Source organism: Motacilla alba, chromosome 4 (genome assembly GCF_015832195.1).
Source record: "Motacilla alba alba isolate MOTALB_02 chromosome 4, Motacilla_alba_V1.0_pri, whole genome shotgun sequence".
NCBI classification, from domain to species: domain Eukaryota; kingdom Metazoa; phylum Chordata; class Aves; order Passeriformes; family Motacillidae; genus Motacilla; species Motacilla alba.
In genome coordinates, this window is record NC_052019.1 from 18,137,345 (window position 1) to 18,160,174 (window position 22,830).

At 36.5% G+C, this 22,830-nt stretch overlaps 1 protein-coding gene across 1 annotated transcript; it reads left to right on the top strand.

Annotated features, from left to right (window-relative positions):
- Positions 1-1,092: 1,092 nt before the first annotated feature.
- On the top strand, positions 1,093-22,755 carry PI4K2B (phosphatidylinositol 4-kinase type 2 beta). The gene is made up of 10 exons (XM_038135213.1): positions 1,093-1,513; positions 5,610-5,767; positions 10,936-11,136; positions 11,633-11,764; positions 13,118-13,271; positions 14,822-14,889; positions 15,389-15,485; positions 17,496-17,629; positions 18,697-18,756; positions 21,306-22,755. The coding sequence occupies exons 1-10, from the start codon at positions 1,207-1,209 to the stop codon at positions 21,477-21,479; spliced, it is 1,485 nt and encodes a 494-aa protein (XP_037991141.1). The 5' UTR covers positions 1,093-1,206; the 3' UTR covers positions 21,480-22,755.
- Positions 22,756-22,830: the final 75 nt, after the last annotated feature.

Sequence of the window (22,830 nt, forward strand, 5' to 3'; positions counted from 1 at the left end):
AACATTATTGAAACATGCAAATCACTTGTAGCTAAAGGGAGGTGCAGTATTACTTAACAGTATGCTGGGAAAAGCTTCTCATTTTTAGTTTGATCTTTTGGTTTGCCTCACACAGAAATTAACGTCTGTTTAATTTTCTGTATGGAAAATTACATCCAGTTGCTGTAACCTTCATATTTGTGTTTACTTGGCAACTAATGACTATTCATCTGGTGTCACAGTTGACCGAGTTCACTTTTAATAGAAAGGAATAGGAACAGAAATGCAAGTGTGAACAGATTTTATCAAATATTGCAGATATTAATAGTTACACAAGTAAATGACACTCAGCTTAACTCCAAAGTCCACTGGCTGAGAGGCAACCCTAGACAAAACAAACACAAGTCCAGCATTTCAGTGAGGTTATATTTTGTCAGTAAATAGGAAAAGTGATTTTTTTTCCCCATAATCCAGATTATGCACATGTTAAATTCCTATACGATGCACTTAACTGTGAGGATAATGAATAATAAATAGATGCAATTACTATTTTTAGCTGAGAACTGATTTGCTCCCAGTATAACACATAATCTCAGTTCTATGCGAGTATTTAATGCATGTATCTTTCTCCCACATTTCACCAAAACTTGAGTAAAACCCCTCTTCAACAGACAGGATTGGGAGAATGCGTCCAGGCTGAAATCTGATGCAGGGGTTATAGTTGTATATGTTGGGTTATAGTTGTATTCACTTTCTTCCTCTTAATAACGCATGTATAGTGGGGGAACATGGAAATAATGGCAATGTATTCATGCTGTTTTCTCTTATGCCGTTTTTAGGCTTCATTTTGGAAGTTACCGCGATGATGGTACAGAACAATGTTGTGCAAAGTTTGGGGAGGGAGAGCAGCTGGCTATGGCAAGTGGTGGCCGGGAGGCCAGCGTGTTCCAGGTGTAGATCTGAGGCGAGTGTCAGGGATGTCGTTGTTGAGCGTCCAGCGCCGCAAGCCGCGGTCGGCGCTCCCGTTCGCTCCGCGGCCCGGGGCAGGCCCTCAGCGGCGGCCCGGCCCCGCCGCCGCCCGCGGCCCCTTTAACGCAGGTGGCGGGGCGGGGCGCGCACGCGCGGGGCGGCGGAGCCGGAGCCGGAGCGGCGGGAGCGCCCCGAGCCCGCCCGGCCGCGCCGCCGCCGCCTCCCGCCGCGCTCGGCCCGGCCCGGCCCCGGCCGCCCATGGCGGAGCCGGGCGCGGAGGAGCCCGACGAGCGGCTGCTGCTCCTCGTGGAGCCGCCGCCGTCGCCGCCTCAGGCGGAGCTGCCCCGGCGGGGGCCGCAGAATGCGAGAGCCGCCCCCGGCGGGGCCGTGCGGCAGTGTGGGGAGCCGGGGCTCGAGGAGGTGGAGGACTCGGAGGAGTCGGAGGAGTCGGAGGAGTCGGGGCCCGAAGGGGATGGAGAGGACGAGCCTCTCCTGCGGGCGTCGGGCGGCGGCCGCGGGCGGCGAGCGGGCGCCGCCCGGGCCAAGGAGCGCCGCGCCGCCGCAGGTACGGGAACGGCCCGGGCCGCCGCGCTCGGCGGGACGCGCGGCAGCGGCAGCGCCGCCGTGCCTGGGGAGGGCGGCTCTGGGGCAGGGGCAGCCCCTGCCTGGCTCTGTCCTTCCAGCGAGGCCACAGGAATACCTGTCGGGACTGAAGTGCGCTCGCTGCGCCGTGTCCGATAGCACAGCACCGGTGCGGGGCAGAGGTGTGTTGACCTCTGTAGACGTATGGGCTCGCTGACTGATAATGAAGGGAAGATGCTGCAAACGGGTAGAAATTCCACTGCTTTGGCCCGATGTGCAGGGCTGCACGAACTCGTTTACATCTTCATCAGTGTCTCCACTGTCACTTCTCCCCGCTCTCTGTCTGTGCTTTGTTGGGCCTTGCTTTGTTTGTTTCCATCATGTTGTTTGAAACTTGTGGCTTTGCCTGTTTTAAAGGCTGTTTTGTGGTGAGACTGGCTGCTGCTTCCTGAACACTTGGGGAGCTGTCAAGTTTTCAGTTTGGCTTGCATATCCCACTAACTACGTTTTTTGTGACCCTCATAGTTTCATCTTGAAAAACAAGTCAGTCTGTGTTTGTTCTTTGTTTTACTCATATGCTCGCTTTGTAACTATCACATGCTTTAAGAGTGTTAGATGTGGGCTCTACTGTCGTATTTTTGGCTTTCATAAATATGTATCTTCTTTTCGTATTTTCAAATCAGTTCTTGAAGAAAGAAATACCATGTGAAAGTCCAGAAATGCAAGAACTTAGTTATTAGTTTAAAAACAGATGTAAGCATGCCCATTATCTCATTCTAAATGTACTGAAAAAGTGATAAATTACATGATATTTATTGCTTACCTTCTTTTCTTTAGACTTTCAAGCTTTCTGATTTTGTGCAAGTTTCTATAAAAGTATACATCTAGGATGGGTTTACTGACAGAAGTATGTGGAGTTCTATAATTTCTTTGTTTTTGCTGTTGTAATTATACTGTAGGATTTCTTGCCAGAGACTGGCAACACTGATTCTTTTGCAACGATAGAGTACTTGAAAAAAATCAAAACACCCTCCCCCCAATCAAGTTGAACAAAATAAGTTGTGCTAAGAATTCTGTTTTAGTAACTACAGAGAACTTTTACTTATGTTTGTAAGTACAAACATAAAGACAGAAAAATCTTGTCTTTTAAGCACCAGTCTCAAGTGTAGTGCATACCTGTGATGTAAACACGCCATTAAATGTTGAGTTTTCCCGTCTTTTCCCTACAAGACTTAAGATTTGATAAAGAAATAGTGTTTCTAGCAAAGCATTTCTAGAAGCTTTAAAAAGAAGTTAATGCTTCAGAGTGGAGGCTAGAGCCACGGGTCTTGCACCACTGAAACAATTAGGATGTGAATGCAGAGTACTACTTGGAATCTGCCCCAAAAGTGTGTAAGAAAATCTCAGAACTGATACTGATTACAGCATCTTGTCCTTTGTTTCCTTGTCCTTACCTTCTCTGTATGTGTGACCCTTGAAGGTGCAGGGTTGTTTCCCGTGTCAGGTGGAACCAACATGCACCAGATGTTATTCGTGTGTGTTATTGCAACACACAGAGTTTCCTTAATGGAGTTATGGTCAGAGTAGGAGACTGAATAGGACAAGATGGAATTGGTTAAAGGGACTACCTTTAATCATGTTAGTGTTTAAAAAGTCTAGCTCTAGCTTAGTGCTGAAGGAGTTCATACCTGTTACTCTTGTGAAGTGTATTAATCTAGCTTAGCTCATGTCATGCTAACTTGATGGAAGAAGAGGTTGAGGTGCGTACATGAATGATAGCATTTGTATCTTTGGCAAGTCTTCATCATTCCAATACAGCAGCTTCACAAACTTGGGCCTTGTCCAAATTAATGTGAAAAAAGTTCTCAAGCTTGTTAGTTTGACTGTGTGTGTGCCCTGTCTCCTTAGTGGGAGTTTAATGAGAAGAGTAATTTTCAAAAGTAATTGCAAGAGAAACCTTAATTAGTTATAATTGTAAGTCTAGAGACTTACTGGGAATAAGTTGTGACATAACAGGCTTTCTCAGTGGAAAACTTGATTAAAATATTTTTTAAAAAAGAAACTAACTCAAAAAACCCCCAAACCCTGCCTCATTCAGCAAATACTATCTTCAATTAATATGGCTTATTTTCATAGGGAGAGGGTTGATAAACTCCTTAAAAGTGCTAGTTTCCTTGTCAGCCTAAATGTTTTTGTACAGCCACATCACTGTTGTAATGTGCTTCCTAGCAGCACAGTAGCAATACTGAGCAAATAATTAATTTCAAAAATTATTTATCTTTTCTTCTTTCAGCATGCAGTGTAATGGGGTTTTTCGGTTGTAATTTATTTTTTCTGAAGTTACCTTTCATGTTAGAAAAGACATGGTTGAAGAATTTCCTCAGACAGTGAGACTGCTTAGTGGTTCTGGATTCTAGAATAAGTGCACAGAAATTAAAAACTGACCTCTGAGTCTTCCACACAGGCAACTGCAATCCATGTGATACAAAGTTCATCTGTAGGTTTTCTTCATCTGGAAGATAATTGTGCAGAATGACTTAGCACGGATGTTGCACTTGATTTGGTAACAGTATAATGCACAACCCTGATTTGTTTTCACTGACAAAAATATGTAGTAGTTGGAGCTCAGCTGTGTGGAGATAGTTGAGGCTTGAGTGTGAAATAAGAACCACTGATTTAAAATTACTTTTTCCATAAAAATAAGTTTGGTTTATTTCCCTAACTAATTAGAGTGCTTTGTGGCAGGAAAACCTTTGAGCCTCTTCCCTCCCTCTTGTTGTCCTACTCTAAAGTCTTGTAGTATAGTTTATCACAGCAGTATTGGCCAAATAACTAAAACAGATTATGATCTAATGGGCTGTAGCTGTGGATTCTTAAGAATGATCTATTAGCTTTAAGGTTTCTGTTCTTTGTTTGCAAACTTATACTAAGATTTTCCTATTTTTTAATGCTTTTTGACTGTTTTTGTTTGGAGTCCATGTTACTGTTTTAAGTGGTACATGCAAGCAAGTAATAATGTTCTAAAAAGCTTCAAAAACTGTTGTGAGAAAAAAAAAAGTTGTTTTTTTCTTTTTTATTTGACTCTCCACAGACTGTTAAGGAGCATCTTTTTTGAAAGGATTCTGTGTTGGTTGTCTTTCCAGAAGGATGTATATTAGATTTCTTGAGTTGCTGAAATAAGAACAAAGCAACTTTATCTGTAAATGTTTAATTTAGAATAAAGTAGCCATTTGTCAATGGAGAAATGAGCCCTAATGCACAGGCCCATTAGAATGCACTCAGTGAACATGAGAAACAATCCTAGCCTTAAAAGAAAGTATAATAATCTACAGTATCAAAACTTGTGAAGAAATATTTAAATTTAAATATTTCAATTAAAAAAAATTGAAAAGTCAGTAGTATTCTGGCATCTTCCTTTCTACTTGTCTTTCTAAATGTTTGGATGGAGTCCTGGAGTTCGCACAAATGTCTGCACAGACCTGACTTCTGGTCGGCAGGCAAAGAAATGCTACAAGTTCTTAGAGTGTTTTGAGGCTGGAGTGTTTTAAGGACTGGTGCTGGAGTGCAGTAGTCACTGCTGTCTTGGTGCCACTTGCTACATGTAGCAGATTATTCAGTGGATTAACTTCCTTGTGTTTTAGCAGATAATAAACAGGTTAGCCAAGCTCCTAAGTGAGTGGTACAATACTATTCTAATAGTGGAAAATGGACAGGACACAAAAATGATATGTAAAATCTTTTGTGCTTTTTTTTACTGTTGTGACTTTAAACTTTTTTTTTCTCCTTAGATTTGTTTAATAAATAAATATTAAGAAGAGAAATCCTTGAAAATTGTAAACAATTAGCAGTGGCAGTCTCAAATTTGTTGTTGCAGATTTTGCTGATTTACTTGAAGCAAAAGTTGATTAGACATGGATAAATCAGTGGAAAAACTTGCACTGATTAAATGGACCAGATTTCTCAGCCCGCTGTTGGATGGGTGTCAGCAGGGAAGGCTGTTGGCTTATCAGTGTGTTTGCTTATGCTTAATTTTTAGTACAAGTTGCACTTAAGACTGTTTTTGTTTTCTTGTTTTTCAGGGCATACAGGACATACTGCAGATATGAATATATTTTTAGATGATCCAGAATTTGCAGAAATTATTCTGAGGACAGAACAAGCTATCGAGTGTGGAATTTTTCCAGAAAGAATCTCTCAAGGATCCAGTGGGAGTTACTTTGCTAAGGATCCAAAAGGGGTGAGCATGTTACTGCAAAGTCAGACACACCATCAGCAGCAAGCTGAAAATGGAAATTCAAAAATGCTATCTAGATGCAAATTAATTTAAATAAGTTATTTAATGATTTATTGTATGCCAAAATTTATTTTGGAAAAGTTAATGCAGGTAATATTTAGATTTCTAATTGTATCTTGCTGCATAAGCTAAGGCAAAATAACTATTATCTCTGCTGCAGTTTTATCACATTTTTAATGATCTGCACCAAAGAAAAATGGAGAGGAAAAAATGGGCCTCTAACATCTGAAAACAATTCAGGAATTCCCTTGTGCAGAACCTTGTTCTCTGTATGTTTTAACTGATTTTTGCCTAACTGAGCTCCTGATTCCAGTATGGTTTAAGTGTCTTTAGCTAAGCCTCATATATTTTTCTCTTTTCTTGTTAGATAGTTCTTTATTTAGGTCATGTCTCCTTTCTCATATATGATTGGTAGATGGGCAAGAAGAGTGATATCATCAGATCTAGCTTTTAACTTGTACTTGTCTGCTGAATCTTAGCTGCAAGATTTGCTTTCCCCTCTGCAAGATTTGGTTTTCCCTTCTGTACTTGGTAAATGGTACCTTGAACAGTGATCATCAGTGAGGTGTCTTAAGGTTACTTTGAGAAGAGAAGTAATAGTTACCTGCATCTCTCTCTTGAAAAGTAACATGTGGTTTTAGCATTATTTAGTAAGAGGAAATGATGTCTCAGACACACTTTCACATTGTTTTCTTTAAATTAGAAATACTTTGCTACTGACCTGTTTCACAAAATAAGACCTCCAACTGCTCAACTTTTGTTAATTTGTCACATATGATTTTATTTTAAGCTCAATCAAAAGTTTTTAGCTCTTAGATAGATGTAGGTGTTCATTAATTCTGAAGATCCCAGTTGTGCGGGAAATGGAAGTTTGAACACTTTGAATGCTTAGGTTTTCAGGGCATGTTCAAGATTTTTGTAATTCTCATGACAGTAATTTCCCTTTCATTTAGAAGGTAGTATGGTTTTTGTTTAGCTTTTAGCTCTTATTATTTTAGTTATTCCTGTATAACTGTTTTGCCAGTTAATTTTCACAGTTGTTTAGTTTGTTTTAATGGCAATTTTCTGGTGATAGTTTTTATGCTTCATTGAATAAGTGGTTTTGTTTTTGGTTTTTTTTAGTGGAGTTACCTGACATTAGTATAAATAAATATGTCAATTTATGATTTTATTTTTATGGAAAGTGGCAGAACCACCCTTTCAAAATCTTCTGAAAACTGCAGTTCATGTGTCTGTGTTCCAGGAACATTTGTTAGTAATGATCCCCTTCATTCTGGTGGAGAAAATAAAAAGGAGAGTCTCTTTCTTTTTGAAACCTGAAAGAAAAGAAATCTTTCTGTAATGGCTTTGTGGGATTCTTGATTCACATGTAATGCTGTAAATATAAAAATGTCTTCAGAGTCCCAGCTTCAGGTTCTTCTCTTTTATAGTAACTTAGATCTTTGTAGATTTTCTGCGTTTGTGCTTATATACACATATTCAAACTTTGTGCTCTTTTTAAAGCAGTATTTTAAAGTAGGTTTATATATTTTTAATATGCAATAGGAAAAAATGTAAGTAGATAAATATTCATTTGAATCAATAGTTTTTCAAAATTTCTATGCATGATGTATCTAAACAATATTCTAGAGTGTCAAGCTAAAAATGCTTTAAAACTGTTTAAGTTCTTTGAGTTTTTTCTTAATGCTGTGCAATTGAGATTTTTTTGTTCTTAGAAAGTTAGTAGACAAATCACTAGGGAGAGGAAATCATACCTCTATGATGTGCAAATCTGTTTTGTCTGAAGCTTATCTAGGTTGATTTTGCTGGGTTTTGGTCACTAACAAATGCCTGAGGTGCTCACTGAGCCCTGGCGATGGTGAGAGAGTATTTGTGCATCATTTTAGTATATACATAACCATAGTATTTTGGATGGGCCATATTATTCCTTGTTTCTTATGTGGTGATTTTCTTACTCATTTTACTTTTCTTTTGCTGTGCTGTTTTTGTTCCTAGTTAAGTTTCTAGTAGTGACTTTCCCTCTTCCCTTATGCAGGTCATTGATTTGAATATAAGTATTTAGGAGAAACAAAGATTGAGAAAAGAAGACTCTCTTTATTTTATATGGTTCAGAAAAAATTCATTGCAAAATAGGAAAGTATTTGGGATATGGGACTGTGAGAATAATGATACTGAGTACTTAGCAGACTTTAAATTTTGCTTTTATTCTTTGCTTTTGTTCTGGAGTTTATCTATGTTTGCTATCCATATTAAAGGTCTGATAAAACTTCATTTTGTCAATAGTGCAACTTTCATGTTTAGAATGGATTTCAGATCCTGTTTGAGTATTGCATCATTCCACTTCAGACCGGTTCTGTCACTTGCTTTCTCCTATTCCTCTTGAGTAATCTCCTCTTTCTTATTCTGGGAAGGAGCTCATTAAAGATGTGCTAAGCCTTTTTACTGGTCACCTTTTGAAGTGCCCAAAATGAATTCCAAATTACAGATAAAATAAGCTGTTTCCATTAGGTCACCTTATATGCTTATTTGGTTCTATCAGAAAGATAAACTCCAAATTGCATAATTAAAATTAGCTTTTTGCATTTATTGGCTAAAGCTATATAGTTGCATACTGAAATGGAGTTCAGTACTTTAGCAGCACTATTACAGAAGGCTTGAATATGTCTGTGTTTGTTGTTCATTGTGTAAGCAATAAATAAAAGACATTGTGTCTGTTACAAATTGTTCTGCAACGTGTTCCTGACAGTTTCAATTAATTGCTAGTGTTAATAGAGTCAGTCTATAAATGCATTTTGACTGGTAAAATCAAGACTGGCCTTGGTAGATTGTTGTGTAGATTGAACTTTTTTATTCTACTCTGGTCCTCAACAGCAGTGGCTCTGCAAAGTTCAGCAGAAGTTGTAATTTCAGCAAACCTTGAAAACTATATCTAGATATGACTGTATAGCACAGTACAGTCCAGGCTGGTAACAGAATGAGCTAAGCTCCTTTTTCAAATGGGCACTTACTAGGAAGTATTAGCCAGAGAGTGATTCAGAAGAGATAATTAAAGGTTTGGCATGTACTTCTAAATACACCACAATGATTCCAAGAAAAGCAAAGCTGCTAGCTTTGTTTTAAGCAGGTAGATACATGTGATTCAATAGCAAAAAATGAAATAACTTTTTAACAATTCTAAACTTAACAGTAGGATGACTGTTGAATACTGATGAATACTTGACTAAAGTAGTATTCCAAATGCTGTGAATTAAAAATAAAAAACCAAAAAGTAAAGTATTCAAAAAACATTCTGGCCTCTCACATTGCATAGAATATTTATTGCATTTGTATAGGTCTAAGTCAAATTTTGTCTGTGCAGTTGTATTCAAGGTTTTGAATGCAACCTTAGAATCACTGATAACAGCATACCAAACCCAAGAGAATTCTTGTCAATTTGTTGCTTGACTCTGTTGATAGGACACTAATTTTATAGTTTGAATGCAAATAATAGTAGTTTGTTATTTTGTTTTCCTTGTAGTTAATGGGAATTAATCAAAATAGATGGATAAGACATACAATGCTACTAATGCCTGGTGTCTTGTGTATTTGTGTACAAACTGAATGAATTAAATTTTCTATAGTTATTTAGTCTTGGGCAATCTTGGACAAAGCAAGATTGTCTTGGAAAAATTGGTTGAAAAATGTCTAGAAGCTAAACCAGCTGGTCAGATCCTCTCCCAAATGCAGCTGAATCAGCAGCTACTGAAGAATACTGCTGGTTTCTGACTGCCAGCAAACTTGTTCATGACCTGAGTGTGAATCAGCTTTGAGTGTTGGTGCAACAACAGGTAGTGTTTAGCTTATTGAGATACTCACTTTTTTCTTACAGATTTAGTAAAGTACTAATATGTGAAAATGCTTCTTAAACAGTTGTCCTTAAGTATTTATCAGAAAGAATTTGATTTAGTTGTCATTTTCCAGTGAGAAGAGATGAAATGCAGAATTTCTGTGGCCTTCCACTTAAGCTACTGAAGAGTCATTCTGAGAACTTTATGTACTAGGCCAGAGTTTATCACAGACAATTGAAAGGTTATATATTTTAATGTGGTAATAACCCTGTGGACTGAGGTTAACAAATATAGAACCCTGTGCAGATTGAGAAATTGCCAATTCAATGCTTGTGCTGTGGAGCAGCATTGTTTTAGCAAAACTCTTGAGGAATGTCTAACTAACCTTTTGTTAAGTTGTACCCTGTTTAGGAGACTGCAGAACCTGGCTGTCTGTTCCAGTCTCAAGCTGCACTTAAGTTTCTAAAGGTTTTATTTTTTTGCAGCTTATCTGCTGGGTTTTAACCCTGTTATTTTTTAGCTCATTAACAGTAAATGTGTTGTTCCTTTTTTTTTTCTATAGCAACATATTCCGTAGTTCATTGTGCCTCAGTTTGCTCTCAAGTTAAGCATTCACTGCTTGTACTGTCCTTCATTATTCACATATTTTGTGCTTATTCTTTATTTTTTTTCAGTTTTCTCCAGTTTGTTAACAGATGTCTAGAAGCATAGTGTCCAAAACTGGACACAGGGCTCTGACTAATTTTAAGATTTACTGTGTGACTCTAATTTAATGATGGCTGATGGTCATTTTGATCCATTCAAACTCAGGGTAATAAGAAAAGTAGACTTAACAGAAAAAAAATCAGTTGATTTTTAGTGTTCTATATGTTTGTCGCTTTCCTGGAGCCATTACTTCTCTGAAATAACTGGTCAGTAAGTTGTAGATGGGCTGAAAATGGTTTTTAAAGCTACTTTTAAAATCTCCTCTTTTAAGAACTTAAGTTAAATATATATTTTAAATGCAGTCCTTTTGAATTTTGACAGAATGTTTTGAAAAAGTAAATGTTGGTTCGGATTTTCTCTTATGAAGAGCTTATTTTGAATTTGTACTAATCTTAAAGAAGCACTTACTGATAAATTTATTTGGAATTCAGTTTTGTTAGTTTCATAATCTAAAAAGAACAACTGTAAAACACACTGGATAGGATTTAACCAATATTTTCAAATAACTACTTCTAAAACTAATTTTAATATTTTGCAACTCAAAGTGCTCATATTTTAATTTTATATTATTTACCTTAGAAAATTATTGGAGTGTTCAAACCAAAATCTGAAGAGCCTTATGGACATCTAAATCCAAAATGGACCAAATATTTTCACAAAATTTGTTGTCCTTGCTGCTTTGGCAGAGGCTGCCTCGTTCCAAATCAGGGATATCTCTCTGAAGCTGGTGCCTATCTTGTGGATGAGAAACTGGGGCTTGGAGTTGTACCTAAAACTAAGGTAAAAGTTAAAACACGTAAATTACTGAATTAAAAAAAAAAAAAAAGTGCCAACATATTTGTCAGTCTGTGAACTGTGGTTATGTAGATAGCCTTGTATATCATGTGTTATTTATAAGTCATTTTTAAACTATAACAAGTACAAAGACACAGTAGTTTGATGTGGAAAAAGTGACTGTGACTTTTTATTTCATGGGTAATTTTGAGATCTGAATTGAATCTCTTCTTTGTAGCCATTTTCTAGCATTTTCCAATACCTTTTGTGCCTCATGTTTTGATGAGATTCAAATTGCAAAAAATCAGCGTATGAAATTCCCATTTTTGTTTGGGATGTGTAAAATAGAGAACATTCACCTTTCCATATAAAATTTATCTGTTGAAAATGCCTGATGCTTGCTTCTTATTTTTTAATTTTTTTGTATAACTGAACATAACATGAATTTACAATTGAAATAATGAGGAATTCTGAGCTGTGTTTAACTTTGTTTAATTTTAAGGTTGTCTGGCTTGTCAGCGAGACCTTTAATTACAGTGCAATAGATCGTGCAAAGTCAAGAGGAAAGAAATATGCTTTAGAGAAAGTGCCAAAAGTTGCTAAAAAATTTAATAGAATTGGACTACCTCCTAAGGTAAGATCTTACTTAAAAATAAGTAATTTGTGCACTTCCTGATTCTTACATACAACTTTTTTTTTTAAAAAAAGGAGTATTTATAAGTAACTCCAACCGTAGAAGAAAAAAAACTTGCTGCTTGTTGAAAAAAGTCTGAAATTTGATACAACTGTTTCCATGCAACGTGTATCCACTCTTACATCATTCCTTCTTCTGAACTATTTTAATAATCTTTTCACTTTTTGTTTCAGTTAACAGTCCAGTTTTCTGCTAGAGTAGTTACATATTAATTGTTATAAATCTCACTTTTGCTTTACTGATTGCTTATTACCTGTCCTTTCAGTGTCATGTTTTGATATTGTCAGTCTGTTTTTTCCCTGCAGTTTATAAAATTTAATTTAAAAAAATTGAGGGTTTTTTGCCTTTTGTTGTTGTTATTCTTTTGGATACCCTGCTGTTGTGTTCTTCCTACCTCCCTTTTGTCTTTTGTGAAGACTACACTGACTAAAAACCTGACATCATTCTGTCCTAATGAGCCTCATTGTATCCCCAGAATATCATTACAGTGTTCTAATCCTAAGATTTTAAAACACAGGTTACGTACAGGTTGGGTAATTCACTTGAGGCAGTTCCCAGCAGTTTAGATCCATGTGACATGGGTTGTGCAAGCTTGGTGAGCATGGTTATTCCACATGCTTTGTGTTTATCTATCTGCATTTTAGTTCTCAAATATAAGTTCTTGAATTTCAATCTTGAGCACCTTTCACATGCATATGGAGCCTTTGCCAGATCTCATGTTCTTCCTTGGACTCTTTTGGGAAATGTATTTCAGTCATTTTTTTGCAAAAAGCATCTTTCTTGAAGAAAGTGGTTAATGCTGCTGTTCTTATCAGTGGTGTTTTAAGGCTTTTCAGAGAGGAAGATCTTTCCCTTGTAATTTTTAGTGAGTGTTCTCTGAACTATTGAAACAAGTTTTTCATTGAAAAAAAGAACAGGTGTTATTTCTTTCTCTCTGTTTCATTTACTTCTTGTAATACTAACTGTTCATTTACACTGAGCTGCCTGGCTATATTTTATTCCCTGTAAACTCACTGAGTATTTAAACTAATATTTTTTAAAAACCACCACCAAAACCCCCAGAAACCCACACTCACATGATTTGACTCTTACCTTTTTTTAAGAGTATAGGAATGAAAGAGAAATTTATTTGTTATTTAATTTAATTTTTTTAGGGTCATACTTCCTGTGCTCTGAACTTTGAAAGTATATAATTAATTTTTCTGGTAATGTTGAGATTACTTATGTAACCTACCCACGTAGGGGGTGACCTACCCATGTGCATTTTCCAAATGCAGTTTCTTAATATTTCAGGTTGGCTCCTTCCAGCTCTTTGTTGAAGGATATAAGGAAGCTGACTACTGGCTCAGGAAGTTTGAAGCTGATCCTTTACCTGAGAACACCAGGAAAGAATTTCAATCGCAGTTTGAAAGATTGGTTATCTTGGATTATGTCATCAGAAATACAGGTATTTGTTAGTATCTCTTGGTATCTATCTATTTTTGTGAGGCAGAAAGCAATGCTGCCTGAAAGCTGCTGCTTAAGGCTTTTAATGCATTATAGATGCTTTTCTCATGATTGAAGGCCATAAAGATGCAATTTATATCAAAAAAATTGCTTTGGAATAATACATTAAATATTGCAGTACAAAAGCAGTCCAAACAACTCTTTCATTGTTGCTCACTATTTTTGAGCAATGTGAGAGTCAAGAACAAATGCTTTCATTGGGCTTTAATTCTGTGCACAGTCCATTTTCTGTTTCCCCCGATTAGGATAAGGATAGTGAGGTTTCAGGACCCATAAGAAAACCTGTCACTACAATTCCTTTTTTTCTAAACTGGTACTGATAATAGCACAGTTTCACAGCAGCACACAATAGTTGATATTCATTGTGTAGGCACTGAGGCACCACTGCAATGTGTACCTGTCTGTTGTCCTGCACTCTTGTTTTTATCACTTAGGAGCTGGGATTCTTCTGTTACCTATGTAGGTGAATTACTTCTTGAGGAATTCAAAGGCAGTTTTATGTTTAAAATATTTACTTTGCTGTTTTGGCAGAGGTAGGCATTTGCTTTTCTTCAGACATACCAGGTCTAACTCATTTTCCTTTTCACAAATTATCTTTTTAGGCGCAAACTAGAAGAAAGTTTCATGAGAATATAATATTTGCTAGCTGTTGCCATGGTCTGTCAGCTTTATGAAATAAGTCTCAGTGTTTCCAAACAGTGTTTTTTGACATTCTTAAAGTTGTGAGGAAAATACTCAAAATGCAAAACCTCATCACATGGATGATTTTACCTTCATCTAATATATGTAATCATAATAGAACATGAAAATCTGATGATGACTAAACTGAAGGGAGCACCTTAAAATGACAGAAGCTCCTACAAATCCATACAGTCATCCTCTGTCTGAAAGACCTTCTCAGAGTGTTTAATCTCACAATTTTGTCTGAACAGTGCAGGCATTTTCAGTTTCTTGACCTTCTGTTCAGTTTTGTCCCTTCTCCATCTTTGTAGAGTCTGTTTTCTCCATGTAGTCAAAGGTCACATTATCTACAATTTTGGAGGCCTTCTCCATTTCCTCATCTGCATTAAAACATGATTGTAATTGATTTTAATTAAATTGATTTAATTTAAAAACAGTTTAAAAATGAAATCATTTGGGTCTGATAGTGTTTTCCTCAGGAAAAATGCACACCACAACCAATCTTTCTGCATAAAATGTATGAAGAGAATTTCTTTTGGCCTTCTTGATATTTTGCTGCATATTCAGCCAGTTGGGGAACCTAAAGAAGTAACACATACCTAGGAACACATGGTAAATTTGGTCTTTCCACTGAATTGGTTGCCTGTACATTTTAGTAAAACTAAACCACATGTGATGGGGAAAACCCTTTTTGAACACTTTTGCCTTGCTCCATGGGGGAAGTGTCAGTTTACAATACTGTTGTATGTCACTCTAGATGATGATTTTTTTATAAATGACATGTTGTGACATGCATTTTCCTGTTTAAAGACAGAGGTAACGACAACTGGTTAGTCAGGTACGAAAAACAAGATGATGGACTTGATCTGTCAGACAAGGTAAGAGAATTGTACCCTGAAACTTGTATTCTTTAAATTGTTTAGTTTTGTAACTTGTCTTTCTGGAGACTAAGGGCATATCCTTAATCCTGGTGCATGGTCTCAAGAAATATGATAACTGCAAATTATTGTAGGCAAAATGAGGGGAAAAGCTGTTTTGATTAGACTAGGTAGAACAGTGCTAGAAATTACTCTTATTGTTCTGTATTTTTGCTGTACTAGCTTGGGCTATAATAACAGTAACAAAATCCACTGTTGCTCAGGTACATTTCTTCATCCCTTTGTGCTCTCCTTTATCTTGTGTTTGGGGAAGGGCTTGTCTTTAATGGTGGTAGAGTAAGAAATTATATGTGGTGGAGTTTATTGGACACTGCTTTATATTGCTGAGGTTGAATTTTACCAGTGAAGCTACAAAGTATATTATTTAGTGTTCTTAGTGTGTTTTGCTGTTTGTGTAAGCACATGAGAATCACTTACTTTTTGAATATTCCTTCTATAGGATAGCCAATGGACTATAACTAAGGAATCTATTAAAATTGCTGCAATTGACAACGGTTTAGCATTTCCTTTTAAGCATCCTGATGAGTGGAGGGCATGTAAGTACTGCATTCTTCAATCATTTTCCTTTTGGGAGTGTATCTTCCAAAGAAGTAATTTTTGTGGTGTTGTAGTAAGGAGCTAAGAAATCAGCACTGTAGCTATATATTGAATTTTTAAATAATGTACTCTTCTTCAGAAAGTTAGCAACAAATACCATTTTTGCAATGGTATATGGGATTTGGTTCTTGTTCATATTTTTTACCTTTAAACAATAGTAATACATGGACACTCATAAACATAGTACTGTATGTACTGGTGGAATTGGAAGAATTTAGCAACATGTTTCTCACACAGGTTTTTGTGAAAAACATAGTGGAAAATAATTTGATTGCAAAGGTTTGCAAGTTGTCCCTCTGTTGGCCAAATTTCTATTTCAAAATGAAGGGTACTGTTGTAGGTGGACAAGTAGGCAGGTTCCTTTGTCTTGTTTTCACCTTTAGCTTACTTTGTAGAAGTTAATACTTAGTAATTCAATTTTCCATCTGCTTGAAAATAGTATTACTGTTAAAATGAGGTTGTTTTTGACCACATCTCTGACTACTTATCATTAGGAGGGAAGCGCCCAACAGGGCTTGCAGTGACTTCTGTGGGCTGTTATCCAGTCAGGTAATTCTGACAGTTAGGTGTGGGCTAGTTATGCTGTCAAAAGGCTGGTTAAATACTCCACCCAGAGCTCTGTGCAGTCTCTGTCTTGATCCTAAATGGATGCTGTCCTATATATCTCTTGGCTACAGTCACTTCTGTAGCTGCTCTAAAGACACAGATTGCTAATTTTATACCATCTTTACTTCAGCATCAGAAAGAATAAACTTGCATGATCCTTTAGAATTCTTTTGCAGATGGACAGGTGTGTGATAGTTTTGTCAAAGTAAACTTGTAGCAATATTTTTACAAATTGCAGTCTCTTACCCTCTAGAGCATGGTTTTGATGACTAGAGCTACTGGGTCACTGAGGATAACTTTCTCAAAGTGAGAGAGCGGAATTTGCAAAAGGCACGAAGTTGGTCCAGCAGGGATGAACAGGGAAATCCTGTCTGAATTGGGATGCTAAGTTTAAGTACTTTTTTTTTTTAAAGGAAAGATGTAGAGATTTCCCTGAGAAAATAGAGAATTTTTCGAAAGAATGCAAGAATGGAGTTTGGAATGTTGAAGCTTGGCTGGAGTACAGAGGACATAAAGAGCAACAAGAAAGGGCTGGGTGAATTAGAAGTAGGAGTAGGACTGAAGAAAAGTGCAGCAAAGACATAAAGGCATAAGAAAGAACAAGTTACTCAATGCTGACTTAGCCTCAACTTTCACTTCTAAGATTTGCTCTCTGCCTCTTGGATCTCAAAGCTCATAAGTAGAGCCCCAGGAATGAATCCCCAAGGCAGAAGAAAGGGAGCACTTAAGCAAGGTGGTCATACAGAGGTTCATAGGAGTAGATGGGATACAGTGGAAACAGTGGCAGCTGGCTGATGCTGTTTGTAATGCAGTTTCATCCCTCTTGAAAGATTCTAGTAATGTGAGAGGTTGCTTCAGTCTCCATGAAGACTGTGGAATGAATCATCCTGGAAGCTGTGTTCAGGCACATGAAGAACGAGGGGGTGATGGGGAAGCCAGCATGGATTTACCAAGCACAAGCTGTGCTTGATAACTAGGCAGCTTTTAATGATGACTGCTTCAGAGGCTGAGGGGAGAGCAGTGAAGACTGATTTTTACTCCAATGGAAACTGCCTTACTGAACTAGGGGGAGGCCTCGACTGTTGCTTACCATGTTTAATTTATATACCTTTTTTACTTATTGCTTTAACTAAATATTTATTGCTTAATATGTTTCACTGTTTGAAAAAAATGGCTTAGCAGTTGTAAAGCTTCTCTGGTAACTGTAGCCAAAAGGGATGTGTGGGGTAACAATGTTGGGAAAAAGGGGTGTTACCCAAGGTGAGAACTTGCAGTAACTAGTAGAGGAGTCAGAATTTCATTTTTGCTTGTTTATCATTAAGTGCACTGTTTTTCTGCATTAGATCCCTTTCATTGGGCTTGGCTTCCTCAAGCAAAAGTTCCGTTCTCTCAGGAGACCAGAGACCTGGTTCTTCCTCGCCTTTCTGATATGAACTTTGTACAGGACCTTTGTGAAGACCTTTATGAGCTATTTAAGGTGAATCAAGTGCTTCTTTGAATTGACTGTTACTGAAGTAGCTGATACTTGTAATGGGACATTCACAAAAGGAATAACCATCTAACTGCTGAATGCCAAGATACTATGCTATTTTACCTTTAACATTGGCAGGGTAGAAGGGTTTATGTAATTATAAGGAAACTGTCACCAGTGTGGTTAATTGATAGTAATTAGCTCATCTAAAAACATAAATCAATTATTCTATATCTAAGTTTCATATGACTAATTAAAGCTAGTATACTCTTACATCACAGATCTGTGTAAAAACAGCATTTAACATACCTATGTGGTGTGTATACACTTAAAGTGTAGCAGTGAGGAAATCATGTATTTAACATAACTTAAAGTACCTCCATACCTTTCATAGACTTAATTTTATATGCATATATTGTGCTAAGCTGCTGCTGAAATCCTGATCATATTGAAAGTCAAACTCACTTTAAAGATACTGAAACTGTCTACAGTATTGACATGTAAAGAGTGTCTTCTCTGAAACATTTTGTAGACATTTGTGACAGATGTTCAAGTGAAGTAATCCAATTAAGGATTGAAAGAATTGGAAATTTTACACTTTTAGTGAAAATGCAGCTGTAATGTCAAAACTAAATCCTGAAACACATTTCTGCTATATTTGCATCTTCGGCTCATTTGTGTTCAAAATGCCTCTAGGCTTGTTAGTTAAGTATTGTTAAATCTGAAGGAGGAAGTATTTTTCTGCTGGAGTCATCATGAGAGAAAGAGCACTGTAATGTGTGATAATATTAAGCCTGGTATATACCACCTGTTGGTATTTACCAATGCCCAAAAGTGGTATCCACTGCTGTATTTTATGTTATGATGTGGAACAGTCTTCATTTTCACATATGTAAACTTGATGCAATAAATTGACCTTTTTGTGATTCATACTAGCATTTGAAGCTTTCAAAATTATTATAGTGGGGGGAAATATGAATATGCATATTATGATATTGAGGAATTTGCATGCTAAATATATAGCTAAAAATGATTGGGTTATTTACTATGAACTGTTTGTTTCCTAAATAAAGACTGACAAAGGATTTGACAAGGCTACTTTTGAAAACCAGATGTCTGTTATGAGGGGGCAGGTAAGACAGCTTTTTTTTACATTTTTATTTATGTATTTAATTTGTTATCACTCCTCATCTGCTTTCTTTTGAGCTACAAAAACTAACTCCTATTACACTGAACGACATTTGAAGGTATTTTCATCTGACAAGACTAAATTTCTTTCTAGAGTTTGTTCTTATTTGTGGATAGATAAAACAGCAGAAAGTGTATGCTTTTTTTTTACAGAAAATGCTTTTATTTTAGATCTGTTTTATTGTTTTTGTGGGGGATTGGGGGACATAACTGTATACTCTTATCAGGTATTTTAAAAATGAAAAAGAGTCATAAATTTGGAAGGAAAATTTGATGTCTGATTTCCTTATGCTATTAAAATAAATGTGACTTTATTTTAGAGGGTTGATATGATTATTAAAAGCAATATTAGGTAATAAAATTTCTTCATCCTATCAAATGTTGAAACCATACCTCAAAAGAGTCCAGCCATTTTCAGTTTAGAAATTTGATCATATTTAAGTGCTAGGCTTGTTTTGTTTTGTTTTCTGGGTGTTTTTTGGGTTTTTTTAACACTAAAGTAAGTGAGGAGGGGGTTTCTCCATTTCCTCCTATTTTACAATTTGACTGATGTGAAATACTAGAGAAAAGGCTTTAGCTAAGAACAAATTTAGTTCATTGTGGGTATAAAAGAGTGATTTCTGCAAGTGTAACGCAATTGAACTAGGCAAATTAATAGTCCCATTTGCCCTGAATTTGCTGAAACTTTGTCCTTGTGTTCATAAATTCAGCATGGATAGTTTTAAGACAATTCCTAGAGCGTCTTAATTCAATGTTTTCTCTGTAGAATTTCCTATATCAAGATATACCTTGCACAAGACTCTAGCTCTGCTTAGTCAAATATAATCCCAGTTAACATTTTTTGTATGGTAGCTAAAAGACAGCAAACCTTACTTACTACATTGAATTATAGTTGACTCTGAAATAACTCTTCTGAGAAGTTTGTGTAGTCACCGGACGGTGGGTTCTTGAAGTACTCATGAATCCTAAACTGTATTAAGTAGCTTTTTTCTGAAGAGACAATTGGCTTCAAGGAATTTGTCATTTAACAAAACACTTGAGGAAAAACATGATTGATATAATTCAGAGTGATATAGCTGAGGTTGTCAGAATTAATTTTCCACTATAAAGGCTGCATCTGGACCCTTTCTTCACACACTGTCCCTCAGGTGGATTTTAGCAGATATTTGTTTTAGTTCTGGGGTTTTGTTTACCTCTCTCTAACTGTATAGGAGTGTGTTTCACTGTGGGAAATGTCAGGTTTTCAGGCATGGAAGAAATGCAGATAACAAATAATCCTTGGATGCTATTGGAAATACATTGAGAAACAATGCCTTTTAGCACTGATTTTAAACTCGTTTTTGGTGTAAAACCAAGGTATGTTATGAGGGCATTATAGAAGACTTGTCTATCTAGATCACATGCTAAGGGATTCATTCAGTTGGGATGAATTTGCAGTATATCCAAAGCATCCAAATAAATCCTTAAAAATTACAATTTAAGAATTAGAAAATGAAGAATCTAGATGACGAAACTGTAGGGAAACATGTCTTGCATGGAAGAGTCAAGGTCTTTAAATCTCAGATAGCAAACATAGTTAGAATCCTGTTTCTGTGAGGTGTAGGAAAAATTTTGGGAAGAGTTTCAAACCCAAAAGAAACAGTTCTCTCATGAATATAGAGTCTAAGCAACGGGTAACACATCTACAAAGGGTTGCCTTGGAACTTTGAGAGTGTAAATATCAAGTGGAATTGCTGGCAGAACCAAATTGCAGTAGATAATGCAAAAGACTTTGTCGGGGTTCTGTGGCCATGGAGGAGCAGAATAAGCAGAGGATCAGTCTTCCAAGGAAGAAAGGGACATTGTGCATGGGGAAAAAAGGCTTGATATTAAGGATAATGCAAATGTCACTAGAGCTAAATTGAATACTTGCCTCAGTTTTCAGCAGGATAACATTGAACACAGAGTAAGTTATGAGGGCAGTCCATGAGCACTGAAGTTTTGGAAGAAAGATAACAGAGTCCTGGGAGCTGAGGGCTGATTTTGGGTCTTAGCACTGGGTTTGGTAGGAGCTAATTATGTGGCTTCATATCTTCTGATATTAATTATATTATTATTATATTCTGAAAATAATTTGTAGCTAAACTGCTGGTACATCCTATGTTAAATCATGTTGATGGCTTTCTTATTTTTTTCATGAAAGGTGCAATGCTTTCAAAAGATGTGCTAAATTTAAAATGCTCTTAGATTTTTCTCTCTTAGAATTTTCTGAAAATTTGGAGAGGACTGCATTAAATTGTCAGGAAAAGAATGGAAGGGTAGACAGCAGTAGGATGTATTGATGTTGCCAAATAAATAAAATATTTCTAAAATAAAATAGCTATCTTTTGAAATTAATTTATTCAGCAGTACAGTCCTCTACAGAATTGATTGAAGAGTGGCATCTAAAGTGATAAGCCTGATAGCCACAGTTTTATTTGTGCACCCTAACCTCACCTGCTTTTACTCTTTTTAGATACTAAACCTTACTCAGGCATTAAAGGATGAAAAGAGTCCCATTCAGCTTGTTCAGATGCCACGTGTGATTGTAGAGCGAAGTAGCACTGGAAGTCAGGGCCGAATTGTTCATCTGAGTAATGCTTTCACACAGACCTTTCATAGCAGGAAGCCTTTCTTTTCCTCCTGGTAGCAACAAAAATACCTGGGAAGAGTAAGTTTCTCTTTAACTTTAGAAAGCTGCTTCTGTGTAAAGGCTCTGCAATAATGTACTTCTGCTGTATACCAAGAGCTCTGACTGCCAACACCTCAGAACTTAAATTCTAAAGACTCAAGAAATGTATTTTGAATGTAATAAAAGTTTACAATTTTTGTGTCAAAATTGTGAATTCTTATGTCAGGGAATGAAAAGAATTTGTCCATACTGTATTTTTATAGGCTAAATGTATTCTGGATAAGGGAAGACAATTTGCATATGCTGAGAAACTAATTTTGAGTACAATAGGATTTTTTTGTTTAATATAAATGTGAGAATCCATACACTATAAATTTCTTTTTATATGACCAAAAAAAAAAAAAAAAGTTTAGAATGTTATCTTTGATTGTGAAAATGCTTTTTCTTGGAATTTCTTCCTGGTATTTTAAACTGGTTATAGATTTTTGTAGACTAGTTACTTGAAAAGTCATGCACTTAAAATAAAATAATCTGTCTTTGAAATACAAGTTAAAGAAATGGAGAAGGGGGAAAAATGCTCCACGTAGGCTTTTTTGCACGCAGGGACCAAAAATAGTTAAATAGTTGAATTACAGCAAAATTCAACCCAAGTAAATAACAGTTTCTACTGTGACAAAATACACTAAGTGTATGTTTCAGAGGCTGAAATTTCACTGTAGTGTTTGGCACTTGTGTACTTAAGCACATGTATCGAGATCTGTGATATTTCTTTGGAGATGCATCACAATGAAGGAATTGAATTGCACCATGTTGTTACAGGTTTGTTTTGCCATTTGTGTAAGAATGTGTCCATCTCTTGTCACCAGAGTGGTGGTTCTGGTAATGACACTGGCACTAATGTATTCATCACAAAGCCAGTCTGCCTTCTAAATTTCTAGCTAAACACAGTTTCTTTGGGTTTTTTTTTGACTGGAAAAAGAAAAATACCTGGAATACCTACAGCACAGAGAATTACTTTTGTGCCCTGAATAATGTTGTTCTCACCTGCCAATTGCCATTTGCATTTATGTTTAAGTTACCTGGTTTAAGACTTGACAGTCATGTTTCTAGGTCTGTGACTTATGTAATGTGGTAAATATTTTTATTTTAATAATTTTCTGGACATTTAAGACTGGGAAGGGGAGAAAGATTGCTGCTTTTATGAAACTTTCAGTATTTCAGACATTGCTGTATTTTGTAATTCTAAGCAATATTGTTGAACTCAGAAATAATAAAATGCTTGTATTTTATATAATTTTGAGTGGATGTGAATATTAATGTAGCGTGTCAGCAACTTCCACAAGCTGAAATGTGTAAGCCTTACACGTGA

Excerpts from the sequence above, each read along its gene's own strand:
- PI4K2B (XM_038135213.1), top strand. The coding sequence starts at position 1,207 with ATGGCGGAGCCGGGCGCGGAGGAGCCCGACGAGCGGCTGCTGCTCCTC. Across the intron at positions 14,890-15,388 it reads GACTTGATCTGTCAGACAAG|GATAGCCAATGGACTATAAC; the intron begins GTAAGAGAATTG and ends TTCCTTCTATAG. Across the intron at positions 18,757-21,305 it reads TGTCTGTTATGAGGGGGCAG|ATACTAAACCTTACTCAGGC; the intron begins GTAAGACAGCTT and ends TACTCTTTTTAG.